Raw genomic sequence first — 16,095 nt, 5'->3', positions numbered from 1 at the left:
ATAAGCATTCTCTCAGGCCCAGGCCCCAACGGCATGAATCTCAGGCCTTAAGGCCAGTTTGTTTGGCTCAGTACTAGAATGAATTTCCTCATTCCACTTCATTACCCTGGGGTCTAATGACACATGCCGCCATTAACTGGTGCGGGCAGGCAGAAGGAAGCCTGAATAGGTAGAGGTCACTACCCTGAATCCATCCCTGGCTGCCCTGCCCCCCTCCCCCTATGTACCTTCCTTCCCCAGCATGGCACACAGGCACTTGTACAAAGACCCCTGTGTATACATACACTCATACACATGTACACGCTGCCACAATTTTTGATTCTGAAAATAATTTTATTATTTTACAGTTGTTCAGGAAAGTTCCTGGATTGCTCTGACCAAGATTTGGTCACCACATAACAAAGAATCACAGCAGATCAATCAGTCCACCGGTTTTCTCTCTTCTTTGGGTGGGAAGAGCAGGCAGGGACACACTATGTGCATAATGAGAAAATAACCAGCAGCTAAGGGTGGGGCAAGGGGAGGCAGGGAACAGGCACAAACGGAATTCAACCCTGGCTGCCATTCTCAGGCTTAGATTCAGATATTTTGTCTTCTCTGTATCACTCTCCACTTTCCTCAGCCCTGTTACCATAGAGGGCAGATGACTCTGGGCTGAGAAACTGGAGTAACTGTCACCAATAGCAGAACAGCTTAGAACATCCACAAGCTAGGAGTGGTCATCAGACCAGTCAGGCACCTCACCTTGGACTAGACCCTAGTGAGCGCTTTAGGGCCCACATTCAAGGCATACCCAGCCAACACAGGAATGACATGAATCTGATTCCCACTGTCCAGAGCCAGCTCTTCCTTTCAGTGAAGGGAGAGGCATGGGCCATTTACTATCTTAGCATACTTGTGATCAGGGCATACACAATAGGCTCCTGTCCTCATAGTCCACGACCACAAATCTAACTCCAGTTATGTCTGAACAGCCAGGGAAGGAGATGCTGTCCTACCCTGTGATCTGACAGCCAAAGCCCCTGGAGAGTTCTTTAGCTCCCATCCTATTTTGCAAGAGACCTAATCAGCTATTCTGTGAGATACTGTCCCCCAGAATTTTGTTTATGGCAGGCCCACCTTCCTTCTGAAGCAGGAGAAAATAGAAGGTAAATGAGGCAAAGAAAGTATCAGTTGAAATGATACTGGACTACAGATTATTAGGTTTATTTGAACCATCTTCTAAGCTGAGAGGCATTCCTCAGCATTTTTCACAGGACCACAAAAAATCAGGGCCCTGCAAAATCTGAACAAATCCTGGGCTCAATGACCAACTGTGCGGCTTCCCCAGATTATGCAGAAGTGTTCAGGCCCTGAGCAGTAAAAGAAAGCAGACTCGCTGGTCCCTGCAGCTCTGCCCTGGGCTCACATCCACCTCTGTTTGTGCAGGCACTTTCTGTGGAGAGTTGGAGAGAGGACCTGTAAGTGGGAAGACTATTCCACTAGAATTGATGATTTTGATGTTAGTTGTAAGGGAATTCCAGGTTCTGAGGGGGTAGTCAAAAAGGTGAGAATTCAGTTTATAGATGGCCTGTGAAACATAGAATGAGCAGGACGTGAACCATCAGGAAGTAGATGGCTGCTAGCAGTGGCACTCGGGTCCGGGAATGACAGAGTGAACGCAGGACTCGCTTCCATCCAGCACCACTCCGGGTCTGAAAGAAAAATCTGAAAGTCAGAGAGTTTTACACGACGGGGTATGTCCCTTTCCCTTTGCCTAACACTGCAGGAAAGAGGTATCCCGAGAGCAAGTCCCCTCAGGGTCACTTGGCCAACTCTACTAGGTTCCTCCAACCTTCCACACCCTTCTACTCTGAGATCCTCAGTGCCTGGACTTCTATCTTTCTCTTCCTTGACCCTTTGCCCTCAATGCAGCCAGGCCCATGATACAGTATAGTACCCTCTCTTTGCACTTCCCCTCCTTCTTACCCTTCGACAAGTGCTGCTTGTAAGATCTATCAACAGTGCCTGCTCCTGAGTGCCGCAGGAGCCAATGATGGGAGACCGGGCGGAGTCCCATTCACTGTGCTCCAACCTGGGGTGAGAAAAAAAAGAGGCATGGCTTGGTTCATGGCACGAGCAGCTGATCAGGTGAAGTCTTCCCAGTCATCTTGCCACGTGCTGTGGCATAAGAGACTTGCGGCAAAGGCTGCTCACAGAGGTCCTACCCCCATTCGGGCAGTGTGCAGGTGGAGAAGTTTCTTTCAGCAGCAGCAAAAGGGGACGATAACTACTAGGAATTAATGCCTATTATGTAGCAGATGCTGGATTGGGTGCTGTACATACATTTCATCCTCAGGTTTGAGGTTGGTGTTAATATCTTCAAAGGAAGGCTTAAAGAAGTAAAATGTCTTACCCATGGTGGCACGGCCAGTAAGAGGTAGAGCCAGAATTAAAAACTCAGGTTTGTCTCTAAATCCCATGTTCTTTTTATCCAATACACCAGAGAAACTCAATAAATTCTTTTTTCATTTACTAAAGGCTAACAGGCAAAAGCATCCAAAAAAGGTATTTGTGGGGTTCTTAGAATTAAACTGAACTGGCTGCCTCTACTGCTTCCTTCTTCATTTTTTGCTGATTTGTTTAATATTGAAACTTCTCCATTTAATGAAGAAGTTGCCTTTATCCACTCAATGGTTTCTCACGAAAACATGAACTGCATTAAAGGGGCTGCAGGTAACACAGCATGTCTGAACAAACATTTGCCTATAGGGATGTACTTTTTAATCATGTTGGAAAGGATGGAACTCTTCACTCCTCCAAATGAAGGGACGTCTGTTAGCCTAACACTCCTGGCCTCTTTTTGCAGGTCACAGAGTTTTCTCCCAGAGAGAAAGAACACTTTAAGTTGATTTGTGAGTCTGAGAGGAGAAGCTGAGTGAGCACAGCCTAGCTCCATCCTGCCAGTTTTCCTCTGAGAGCCAAGCTGACTGCACAGTACACCTTCTGTGTCTGTTCCTCCAGAAGATAAGCTTTTCTGGGGCCACCTTGGCCTGGGGACAGCACAGTCTGGCACTACGAGGGTCAGTCTGACAACTTCTGTAGGTTAGGCCGAGGAAAAATGAAACGTCTGTAAATACTGGAAAACCAAACAGCATTGGCTACTTTTAAATAACAAGTCCAAATAAATAAATAAATAAATAAATAAATAAATAATCCACTGAGTTCCACATACACCACAGAGTACAGGTGAATGAAGCTCTAACATGAGAATGGCAGTATGGGGCCTAGGCAGGCAGCATGTGATCAGCTACCTAAATTTGCTTTCTGCACCAGACCCAAAGAGGACACCGTGGAGGGGCTAAGCTTGGATTAATATGGCTTGTCTTGACCCCAAACTCCCTGTAGCACCCAACTCAAGATGGGAACTAGATCCTGATGACTCCCAAGTCTGGCCGCTGAAATGTGCACAGTGTAATCAGAAAGACTCAGAAGTGAACAGAGGCTATCTCCCACAGTCCTTTACCGCCGGATATGCTCCTCGGCCACGGAGAGGGCAGTCTCAGCAGCCACTCTTTGGTCCCGTTCTTCTTCTAGCAGCTTCCTCAGTTCGTTCATCTCCTGTTTAGTGTTGCACAGCTGCTGCTGGGCTTCTGAAAAGCTTCAAAATAAAAGGACAATAAACAGCATCAGCAGATGCAGAACAAGTTGCTGATACAAGCGATCTGAAGTCTTCACAAGGTGATAAAGCAGGAAAATGTCTAGAAGTTTGTACAAACACAAAAAAAAACAGAAAAAGGAAAGGATTTTAAAAAGAGAACATTTTAAAATCATAGTTGTCAAAATAAGCTGCAGAAAATGCCTTAAGAGATTTTAGGGACTGACTGTGTTAGCTTTCATTTGAGCATCACAGGATTAGTGGGGTATGCATGTGTGTGTACAGGTGGGCACACGTGTGCACTGCTGTGCTTGCTTTTGTTCTACAAACTTTTCAACTTTACCGATTTACTAAATTGTTACTATTTAATCCTCACATCAATCCTGTGAGGCCAATAAGAAGACATTAAATACATTCACTGGGCTCCGGGTCCATCTAGATGACTGCCCATTTGTGTACACACAGTGCAAGTGCTACAGTTGTGGGCTGTTCCTCTACCTTAGCTGTGGCTCCTTCAGTTCTTCAGGATCACTCTTCCTGTGAGCTCCATTCTTTTCCTGGGGAGCTCCTGGAGCAACATCTATATTCAGTGGCCCCTAGAAGAGTAAGTTTAGTAATTCAGTGATGAAAGAGCTTAAGAAACTGCATGGGCAAAATGAGAACTCATGGAACACCAAAGAGAATGAGACACCTTAGAGAGGAAATACCCACTTGCCACCCTCTTCCAAGTGCAGAGTCAGAAATGAGAATCTTCTGCTCTATGAGATGAATCTCTTACCTAAAACTCTTTATTAGATTTTCTCCTGATTCTCATTTTTGAATCTCTCCTCTTAAAAGTTGAAAGGCTTACCACTCAAAAGTGTAAAAGCTTATTTGCTTTCTTCTAGCAGAGGCTCATAGGTTTTCCAGAGGCTACTTGGATCTTTCCCTTGTTCAACTGTTCCTCCAAAACCTCTTCTTTCCCTGTCCTATTCATCTCAACACTAATTCTCACTCCCCACCTCTGCTTCAGCAGTGCACTCCTGCTCCACTGTGTCAACAGTCCCACCTATTTTGCTTCTCAGTGCCAAATCTTTCTACAGCTTTCTAATTTCTTGAAGCAAAATCCACAGTCTGAATGTCAGACTTCCAAAAGCCTTAGTCATCACTGTTTCCCGTTCACTTTTTTATTTCTCTCCCACTATTTCAGTGATGTTTTTCCTTCTAATTCCTTCCCGCCTTGATTTTTCTAGGCCTTATTCCAATTCAGGAAACATTCTTCTCTGACTTTCCTCCATCACACATAGTTAATCTTCAGCCTACGGCACCAGCCTCTTCCATGATGCTCTTTCTGTTTTACCATTTGCACTCTACTTCTGACACTTTTCCCAGCCTTCTTGCTCACCGCTTGAAGCTCCTGGACCTGCTTCTCCAAGACTGCGCAGTGATTAAAAAGGTCAGTGTAGTGCTGCTGGTTCTCACGAAGGCTCTGACTGGTATCGCAGAGCTGAATTGAAAGGGTATTTTTCTCTTCAAGTAGCTGAGAAAACTGAAACAGAGCAGAAGTTGAGCACCACCCCTTTGGACTGTTTCACAGCAAGCAGTGCTTAGGAAGACTCTCCTGAGTTTGAAAGTTCTAATTTTTTTTTTTAATGCAGGATCTTTATTTCAATAATGGTAACAACAGTATTGTGTGTGTTTCCTTCAAAGTGAGGAAACTCAGAATTTTTCAACTGAAAAGGAAAATAATTCTGGAGTAGTAGGAAACTTTATTTGTGGTTCCTAGTACACTAACTGGGAAACCACAAAGAATCCCACAAGCAATCTGAGAGCATAAACTATCCTAACTATGTAAGAGGAGAAAGCCTGAGTCCAAGATGAAATTACTAAGAAACGGCTATGATCCTTAGAACTCAATATGAGATAGAGCTGTCACCTAGAAATTCATACAACCATACTACTGGGGAGACTCTTCAGTGCTATAGAGAGTTACAAGTCACCAAGAAATTTCTGTAGAAAAAGAAATTGTAATGTGTGGTAGGGGAAAGAAACAGAAGAAATCCTAAATTGCCTGTATACATGTAAAAAACTACACTCGGTGCAGTGCAAACTCACAGGTGGAAAAATGTTAGTTGCTCAAAGCAGGATCTTCTTCTACTACCTGAGCAACAGTTAGCTATTCAGTCTTTCCTTAAACATGTCCAGCATCAGAGGTGCTCACCTCTTGACAAAGCACTCCAAGCATTTTTCACCATGTCAAAAACAGAAGATTATTTTTTATATTGAGTGAAAAATTTACCCACCATAACTCCTAGCCAGTGATTTTAATTCAGTTCCCTGGAACTAGAAATCTAATTCCTTACTTGCAGGCTGTCAAGTTTCAAGTTCTAGTTATGATTAACATCCAGAAACATCAACAATCATAAAGATATCTCTCCAAAGTACCTACTGTAGGATTGTATGCATGAGGTAAAGGGAAACTGCTGTAACTGGATGCATGTTCAATCTTTTCCCAAGTATTCTTTTTGTAAGTATTCTGGGTTAATATTTGTGTAAAAAAAGTTGATGAAAGTTGCTGGAGGGGAGATGGGTGAAGGGATGGGGTAACTGGGTGATGGGCATTAAGGAGGGCACTTGATGTAGTGCACATGGGTGTCATGTGCAACTGATAAATCGCTAAATTCTACCTCTGAAACTAAAATATATTGTAGGTTCACTAACTTGAATTCTTTTTTAAAAGATTTTATTTACTTATTTGAGAGAGAGATATAGAGATAGCGACCAAGATAGTACAAGCAGGGAGGAGAGACAGAAACAGGCTCCCTGCTGAGTAGGGAGCTAATGCAGGGCTCAATCCCGGGACCAGATCCTGGGACCATGACCTAAGCCAGAGGCAGATACTCAACCAACTGAGCTGAGGCACCCTACTAACTTGAATTTAAATTAAAAAAAAAAAAAGTTGACTCAATGTTCAGAGAAGATAAATCTTTCTAGAGATACTCTGACAGACTGGGAAGGACATTTGATGCATACAGAAAACTAAAATAAGAATCTACATGGCATAACAAAAATATTTTCATAGATAGAATGAAAATCACAATGAATAACCTTACCTCTGAAGAATAATTTTCAGTTTACAAAGCATTTTTTAAAGTATCATCTTATTTGAGAGAGGTAGATGTTTGATTTCTGTCCCCATTCACAAATGACAAACAAAAAAAGAAATGAGCAGTGACTTGCCCAATATCATGTGGCTCATAGATGACAGACCAGGACTCAACTATGGTTCTTGGTTCCAAGTCTAGAGCTCTGCCTACTACTGATGGCATCCCATCTGAGGGTTCAGTAAGGGAAGTGAAGCAGGTTATGGGTTTTAGGGGGAGCAGGAGCAGTTGGTAAAGAAAAGAATATAAATGTTTGAGAAGCAATACTAATTTGAAGACAGGGGTAGACATGACAATTACTGGGTATAATGACAACTCTGAGAGATGAAAGTTAATTTTCCTGGCCGCAATGAACAGTCCAAAGGCTACCAAAAAAACCTCCCAAAACAAAAACCAAAAAATTCCTCAGTATTGAAAATACAATACTTTTTTTCCTATACAAATTTAAAGGAGAAAGGATAGATATGTAAAAATCATTGGAAGCAAAAACCCCCTTAACTGGAGAGGTCTAATTGTTTATAAGCTGCCCTCCTATAAACCACCTTTTATACTGTTCACATTATTCTATTTAGGATTAGATAAAGATCCCTATAGTTTAGGTGTTGGCAAACTATGATCCAGGGTTTAGTCTTTTTTCTTTTCTTTTCTTTTCTTTTTTTTTTTTTTTTTTTTTTTGTAAATTGGTTTTATTAGAATATGACTGCTCTGTTTGTTTACATACCATCTGTGGCTGCTTTTGAGACAGAACGGCAGAGCTGAATAGCTGTAACAGGAGGCATAGCCTACAGACCTAAAATATTCACCATCGGGCCTTTAAGGAAGAGTTTGTCTGTTTTAGCTCATAAACTGTTGTACTTCAGAATAGAAGGGAATAATCTAGACTACATTATCCTAATAGTCATTCCTCTCCTGTTTTTAAGTTTTAGGTTACAAGTTTTTAAGTTTGCATTACATACAAACATCCAACCACGCTGGAAGAAATATAAATAAAGTCTGAGTATCCATGGAAAGAAACAGGGCAGTGGCTTGATGAGTATTCTATGCCTAGACCATTTACTATAATCCCATTTGGACCCAAGAAGCAAGTCTGTTAGTTAGCTAGCACCCATTTAGAGTGAGGCTCTAAGCTCATCAGATGCTATGCTCCGTGAGGGGCCACTGTGTATCCTAACATATGGCCAGCCTCATAGAAGGTAAATAATAGTTATTTGTTTGGTGAATGAGTGAATGAATGAATGAATGAATGGAGTGAGTGAATGAATGACATTATGCATAAAGATGCCTCTTTGCAGTTTATTTCTAAAGGAAGAACTCTTTCTCACCCAGAAGGACAGTGACCCAAAGTAGTGTCTCTTGTATTTTAAGCAATATATGCAGTATATATCTCAATAAAGCTGTTAAAGAAAACATAACATTGATTATGATCCAGAACTTAGTATATAAGTATATGTAATTAAAACTAAAGTTTCTCTAAACAAGATAGACTCTTTATATTATATAATACCTACTTGTTTGTAATCTCTTTTATTTTGTTCTGTAAAAAACACTATTTGCACTACTTTTAATAGCTCCAAACTGGAAAAATCCTAATGTCCTTTAAGAGCATAAGAGAGAAACTATGGTATGTGCTTACAATCCAATGCTATATAGCCTGAGAATGGAAAAATCACACCATCTAAAACAACATGGATGAATCTCACAAAATAAATGAAGTCACATAAGAGAATATATGATTCCATGTATCTGTAGTTCTAAGGTGACTAGAAAAGGAGACAAGAGACTTTCTGAAGTTCTGGTATATTCTGATTCTTGATCTGGGTACTCGTTATTGGGTGTCTTCACTTTGTGAAAATATGCTGTGCTATATTTATGATTTGTATGCTTTTTATATATTTTATTTCAATAAAATATTTACATTAAAAGTTTTTTAGTTGCTACCCACTAAAAGGACCTCATCATCTACTAAGGGTCCTAAATTTCATTTTAAAATACTGTCCTAGGGGATCCCTGGGTGGCTCAGCGGTTTAGCGCCTGCCTTTGGCCCAGAGCGCGATCCTGGAGTCCTGGGATTGAGTCCCACATCAGGCTCCCGGCATGGAGCCTGCTTCTCCCTCCTCCTTTGTCTCTGCCTCTCTCTCTCTCTCTCTCTCTCTCATAAATAAATAAATCTTTAAAATAAATAAAATAAAATAAATAAAATAAAATAAAATACTGTCCTAGAAAGACAAACGCCCAGAGTAATTTACAGTGGTTTTCAGGAGAGCAAATGTAAAATGAAATGGGATCTAGTCTATGGCAAGAAGGAGAAGTGGATAGGAGCTGCTCTGGAGTCCCCTTGAAAACTCCCAGACAATTACCCCAATAAAGGGCCTATAGTTATACCCATTAATTTGAATCAACAAACTATTTTTTAAATGCAAATTTTCTGCCAAAGTTAATAGCATTATCAGCCTCTGATACTTCAATTCAATTAGTTGAATTTGACATTTAATAAATACCTCCTACATAAGCTAGGTACTGTGCTTTTCCACATAGGTTATCATATTTATCTCAGAATGACCTCCTTCTAACACCTTAGGCAAATTCCTTAATACCTTAGCTTCCCTATCTGTTGTACAGCCTACCTATCTTTACCATTTTTTAAAAAAAGATTTTGTTATTTATTCACAAGAGACAGAGAGAGAGAGAGAGAGAGAGAGAGGCAGAGACATAGGGAGAGGGAGAAGCAGGCTCTTCACAGGAAGAAGCCTAATGAGTGACTCGATCCCAGGATCACGACCTAAGCCAAAGGCAAATGCTCAACCACTGAGCCACCCACATGTCCATCTTTACCATTTCTGGATCATAGATCCCTTGATGAATTGACAGGTTCTCATGATGAGAGATTCAGACATGCACACACCTATACAAACACTAATTTGTATATAATTTTTGGACATTCACAACTCTTCAAAGACAATCTTTGTATTCTGGAGTCTAAATGACCTCTTAAATCCCTTCTAGTTCTAACAGAAACTACCTAGCTGGATTCCTCTGAAGAAGGCAGAACTAGGGAGGTGACACTCAAGAATACTCTGAATAGTCAGAGAGCAACAGGAGTATAATGATTCATAAGTGGGTGGGGAGGAGAGGCAGATGAAGGAGGAAGAGAAGCCAGAGAACAGATGAAGAGAGAGAACAGAGATGTGAGAAGGTATCCAAGAATAATTTTCTTTAATCTTGCCTTGGTGAGATTGGCTCTAGAGACCAGATGGCAAAATGGCTCTTCCCTACAGAAATATATCCCATCTTTCCTGGTATGCTTCCTTAGAGTATTTGGACTGGCATGGCTGGGGTTTGGGATAAAGCTGGCTTCTTTAGTTCCAGAATATTAGACACCAATGAGAAAGGCTACAAATGGAGTGGAATGAAGAGCAGACTTCTCATCTCTATTTCTAATATCACAACTGAAAAGCTTCCTTATTCCTTCCTGAAACATTTTCCTGTTGCACACTGGGGGGAATCAGAGAGGAAGGTGTTGAAGCATTTGTGGGGAGTTACTTCAATATTACTAACAAGGGGTACAGATAGGGAGACAATGCTGGGGAACAAGGCTTCCTAAAAGAGTTGGATTTTTTTATTCTTACTAAATAGATTTCTCCAAATCACTTCCAAGGACACTCCAAGGATAAGGAAAAGGAAATGGCCCTGTGTCCAGTACTTTGGGGTGAGCAATCCAGACCCCAAGAAAAGTAAATCTGTATCCAAAGATATGTGATAGCTAGAACCTAGACTTAATCAGCTTCTACTTATTTCCTTGCTTCTCTGGTCATGGAAATAAGAAACTGAATTCAAGTCTACCAGGAAACACTTACCTTGCTGTTTAGTTGCTGAATTCTTAATTCCTTTTGGTGAATTTCCTTTAGGCTGTCATTGAGCTGAGTCCTAAGAAGTTCTGTCTCATAAACTAGATTTTGTGATCCATCTAGGGATGCCGATGTCTCTGGGGATGCCTGCCAGGGTACAAACACTAATGAAATATCCTCCTGATGCTGTTCATGCTTAATTCCTTCCCTCCATGAACTCTGTCTACCTCACAGGAGGTCACAAGACAACTTGCCTAAGAGTGGTAGATGGGCACTTGGCTTGCAGGAAGCTAATGCTTCCTAGGTGGTGGTTACCTCTGAGTAGCAATCAGCATGGGGATTACTCACCTGTCTTTGGTACTGTACTTTGAGGGCCTCAGTCCGAGAGGAAGGAGATCTCAATTCCCTCATAAGATTCTGCAGATGACTGAGCTGCTGATCTTTATCTGAGATAGCCATAAGGTACTGCTCCTTGATTCTCCTCTCCTGGGCTTCCCAGGAGCTCTTTTCCATCCTAGAAAACACATGAAATAATCACAGGCAAAAAAATACTTGTGAGACATGGATGAATAATTACAAATTCAAAACAGTATTATGGGCTGTAGAGACATAGTAAAGAAAATGTATCACAGAGCAAAATTTATATTATAAATTGAACTGCACAGCAAGATGATGAAGCTGAACTAATAAAAAGAATTTCAACTGGCAGGACTGAGGATGATTGCAGGGGAAAGCATTCCAGGTTCTGTGAACTTATTGAACAGTAGGCACAAAAACGAATACACACACACACACACACACACACACACACACACACACAAGGAATTCTGGAATTGTAGCAGATAGCATGTAAAGCAGATAGGGTAGGAAACGAAGATGGAGAAGTGAGTTTCGATCATGTGAGGCACTGAGTAGCATGCTAAATAAACCACATTCTGTAAGCAATGGGAAGCCACTCTAATTCTTCAGAAAGGTAGTGCCAGTTGCAGTCTAACATCATGGTTACAAAAATGCAATGCTACCCAGAGCAACTGTAGAGTTTTGAAAGAGCTGGGTTCAAATGCTGGCTCTATCATAAACTAGGCATCAGACCTGAATAAATTTTCTTAATCTCTTTAAGCCTCGTTGGTAAAATGGGAATAAACTATTGATTCCTTAGGATTATTCTAAGGATTAAATGAGACACTGTATGTCAGGCACCAAACACAAAGCCTGGCACATCACAATCACCCAACAAATATGAGCTGCTTTCTATTTATTCCTCAAATTTGGCCAAGACTGGAGGCTGCTGTCTGACCAGCTCATTTATTGTAGTGCTAGCAAAAACTGTGTCTCTGCCACATTCTTTAGTTCTACTTCTCTCTATACTGTCTAAAAGAACTCAGTAGGATTGTCATCAAATTTCTGCAGCATCTCTTTACTACCTGTGTCTCTATTTTTTCCAATAATACTAGGTTTTATTTGAATTGCATCTGACTCTTTTGTCTTTCACTCTAGAAATAAAGTAAAACGGTCCCTTCTTCTCTAAATGGCTTATAACTGTTATGAAATAATCTTGCTTTGCTAAGAAGTGAATTGGATTACAGTTAAATTTTTTTCAAAAAGGGAGAGCCCAAACTTAGAAATTAAAATAAAATTTTATTACAAGGCCACTACATGTAAAAGGCACAGGATTTTCAATACTTCCTTTGAGATGTGTCTGTGAAAAATGAAAGAGAAAATTTTAAGAGTAGAAGACCAAAGAAAGATCATAATCTTCCATAAAAAGCTTCAAGCTGCCATTTTTCTGGAAGTTTGTCATAGTGTGGAAAGAGATGCTCAATAGAGAATAGGACCTAAGGAACAAAGCTGATCACTTCACAGAACTTGGCTGTAATAGGGATATAGCATACTTACCCCTTATGTAAGAGAGCACAGGAATCAGGACAGAATAAGCAAATCAGTAGACATGAGGGGAAGAGAAAGGTTATGGCATAAATCCAGGCTCTCCTAATAAGCCAATCCCAAAGCTAACAGAAGCTGAACAGGATGTTCCAGTTTTTTCATGTTTGAAAAGCTAATTTCCCCCATGCAGATCAAGAGCAGAAGACAGAGGTCCTGAAGTTATGCAGCTAAAGAACCTGGTCCTAAAGTCAGGGAATCAAACTTGTGTCCTCACTTTCTTCTTCCTTCTAAATGTGAAAATATCTTCCTTTCCTTTCACTAATGTACTCACATTCACTTGAGATATAATTTTACTTTTTTTCAAAATTGCTCAAATGTGGAGGTAATGAGAGAAAACCTAAGAGAAAAGTAAATGGGCAGCAAAGGAGGGGGAAAAAAAAATCATTAGACCAGAAATCACTTTGTTCTTTTCTCTAAGAGTTAACTCTATACAGAAAGTATCCTTTCAGAATGCCTTTTGAGAAAATTTAAAGAGGAAGAGGTGCCCACAGAAAATGCAGCTCTTCTTAGGTTTACACTGGTAACTGGAGACTTAATATATTTATAGTTCCAGACGACCTGGAGATAATATGGGAGACATCAGGTGATGCTCCCATGTGGTTCTAATCATCTCTGGAGGTCCCTAAATTCAATGCATCTGGAGGCAGATAAACTGAAACTGTGATCTCTTGATGATGAACTGATTCTAAAAGATTCTAACAGAATAAAATTGGGGTAGCTATTCCCTGGCAGGGGAAAAATTAAGCTGAAAGAGAACAATTCATCTTTTCTCTTGAAGTTCAATTCCAGAAAGAATAAACAGAAGAAATTTGCATTTCCAGAGAGCAAAAATTCAGTTTTTTATCTTCCCTTCAATCATCATTTGATTAAAAATATGTATGTACTTGTATTTATCTGGGGAAGCTGTCAACTCTATGGAATAGGTTTGACATATATTCACTTACTAGAAAGTCCATAAATATGTTAAATATGAAAAAATTTTTAATGTAATTTTACTACACAAAATTTAAATCACCAAATTCAAAAAAGCATTTTGCTCTATAAACTTGGCTTAAACTTTATTTTGAAAAGCCATGTTAGTAAAATGCATGCCATCTAGGATCAATGAAGGAACAAATCTCTTATGTCTGTACATCAAGAGGTGTCTTAGGAATGTTACAATAATTATTATATTGATATCTGCCATCATGGTAGCCCCTCTGTAAGCGGGACAGGAATCTAGACTCCACCTGTATTCTATGTATGCATTTGCCTGTGGTTCCTGTAGCAGTAGGTGAGACAAAGCAGATGCTGCTTGGTCAGCAGCACTTTCCAACATTCTTTCCTTTTTGTACTAAACTTTGAAAGCTTTGGGTTTGAAACAGCAATGAAGTCCCAATAGTAAGGCTACAACAACAGCACTTGTTTTTACATACTGTTAAGCATTTATTCTTTACCTTTTCTCTTTGGCTCAAATTTGTTAGAAACACTGAATTAAAAAAACATCAAATGAGAGACCAGGTGGCAGAGAGCATTAAGGTCTACTTCAAACACTCATACTCATTCTCCCATCCCCTTTTTTTTTTTTTTAAAAGGCTTTATTTATTTATTCATGAGACACACACAGAGAGAGAGGCAGAAACATAGGCAGAGGGTGAAGCAGGCTCCCTAAAGGGAGCCTGATGCAGGACTCAATCCTAGGACCCAAGGATCAAAACCTGAGCCACCCAGGTGCTCCTCCCCTTCTCCTTAATAACAGAACCTTGGTTTTTACCTGGGCACACTGTATTTCTATATAAAGACACATTTCTTAGCCTCCCCAAAAGCTAGATGTATGTGACTAAGTTCTTCTAATGAGATCTAAGTGTGATTGTATCCTAAATGGAAACTTCTAGTAAGTCTTAAAAGTAAAGGGTTGTGCCTTTCTCCTATGTTTCTTTCCTTCTGTGTAGAATGTCCATTTAACAGCTTAAGTTCCAGCAGTCATCTTGGACCAAGAGGTGAAAGCAGCATGCTGACAGTGGAGCAGAAAGAGTTGCTGTGGAGCTGTTATACCATTTTCCTCCAGACTATCTTCCTCCAGACTTTCTTATATGAGAGGAAAATAAACTTCAATTTTATTTGAGAAATAAAAAATTTTAAACTGACAAGAATTATAGTCCTTTTTAAATTTTTTTCTGCTTTAATAATATCATATAGCACTATTACTCATCTTTAAAAGAAAAGGGCTTGGATTTGTGGATCCGGACCGGATGGAAGACATGGATATCTTCTTATTTCTCCCACTAAGTAGAGATGAAAACTCTGGGGATTATGCATAAAAACAAACACAGAAAACTTAGAAAGATGGAAAGAAGTTGGACCAACTAGTGGCCCTAGGACATGAGAAAGGACAAGGCAGTAAATTTACTGGTTTTTCTTTTTTGAATTTTATATATCCCAAATTGGGTGAAGAAGAATCCAACTACCTGGAAACACCAATGAGTGCCAAGAAAAGTCTGCTCTCTCTTGCCAAAAGATCAGGAATAGGCGGCCTGATGAGACAGAAATACTAATGACAATAATCACTCTATTCTAGGTGAACATCATGGAAAAACCACAGCCCAATCAACAAAATCCTAGTGGAAAAGCTAGACTTCTATCCTGGCCCAAAGATAACTAGGTGTTCCATAGTTGGAGTGGTGTCAGAAAAGGCCAAGAGTGTTCCCTGGATTGTCACCACGACTCAATGGAAAAGAGGTGACTCTGATCAGTCCCATCCACAACCCGCTGTGGTGACATCTACCTCTACCTATAACAAGGTAACAAAACATTCTTCCCTGTCCCTGCAGAGGTAGTATCAGAAGAGGCCAAGAGGGAAGTTTGGACTTTGGGCACGATCCACGAGTAACAAGGTGCTCCTCCTCAACCACCCTCCTGCAGTGTCTGTAAGGACTGAGTGGGGCACCTGGACTTTCACCACTGCCCTGTGATAATGGCTTTCTTCACAACCCCCCAAAGGTATCAATGGAGTGCATGTATGGAACTTGGACTTCTACTCTCACCTAATAGTAATGAGGTACTCCCGTCTCAACTGTAGTGTCAAAGGAGTACAGGTAGGGAGCCTGGGCTTCTGCCTCTTCCTGGCAGTATCAAGGAACTTCCTCTCCTGTGGTATCAATGAAGGCTGAGTAGGGAGTCCACTGGACTTCACCCATCATCTAGCAGTAAAGTATCAGTGGAAGCCTACTAAAGCAGAGGATTTAAATAATATTTAAAGTCTTATAATCTCCAAAATGTTCAGGATACAACTAAAAATCACTCATCATACTAAGAACCAGGGAAGTCATGACTTGATTGAGAAAAGACTGAAATGATATAGATGTTGAATTATATATTATAGAATTATACTAGGATTTTAAAGCAGCCACTGCAAAAATGCTTCAACAAGCAATTACTAACATACTGAAAACCAATGAAAACACATTTCTCCAAAGAAGATAAACAGATAATAGACACATGAAAATATGTTCATATTATAGTCTTCAGAGAAATGCAAATCAAAAGC

General features: G+C 40.4%; 1 protein-coding gene across 9 annotated transcripts in view; it reads right to left on the bottom strand.

Annotated features, from left to right (window-relative positions):
* Positions 1-312: 312 nt before the first annotated feature.
* The window catches only part of GOLGB1 (golgin B1), a 90,570-nt gene continuing 74,787 nt past the window's right edge, over positions 313-16,095 (bottom strand). For all 9 annotated transcript variants that reach the window (XM_072811581.1, XM_072811585.1, XM_072811586.1 and 6 more), the window contains 7 exons: positions 10,974-11,139; positions 10,635-10,772; positions 5,022-5,165; positions 4,136-4,233; positions 3,506-3,640; positions 1,969-2,074; positions 313-1,694 (listed from right to left, as the gene is read on the bottom strand). In XM_072811581.1, the coding sequence (XP_072667682.1) occupies positions 1,560-1,694; positions 1,969-2,074; positions 3,506-3,640; positions 4,136-4,233; positions 5,022-5,165; positions 10,635-10,772; positions 10,974-11,139 (922 nt within the window). In that variant the 3' untranslated portion in view covers positions 313-1,559. The remainder of the gene's footprint in view (positions 1,695-1,968; positions 2,075-3,505; positions 3,641-4,135; positions 4,234-5,021; positions 5,166-10,634; positions 10,773-10,973; positions 11,140-16,095) is intronic.

The sequence above is a fragment of the Canis lupus genome, chromosome 35 (genome assembly GCF_048164855.1).
Source record: "Canis lupus baileyi chromosome 35, mCanLup2.hap1, whole genome shotgun sequence".
NCBI lineage: Eukaryota > Metazoa > Chordata > Mammalia > Carnivora > Canidae > Canis > Canis lupus.
Note: the sequence above shows the minus strand (reverse complement) of the source record. Positions and strands in the feature narration are given on the sequence as shown.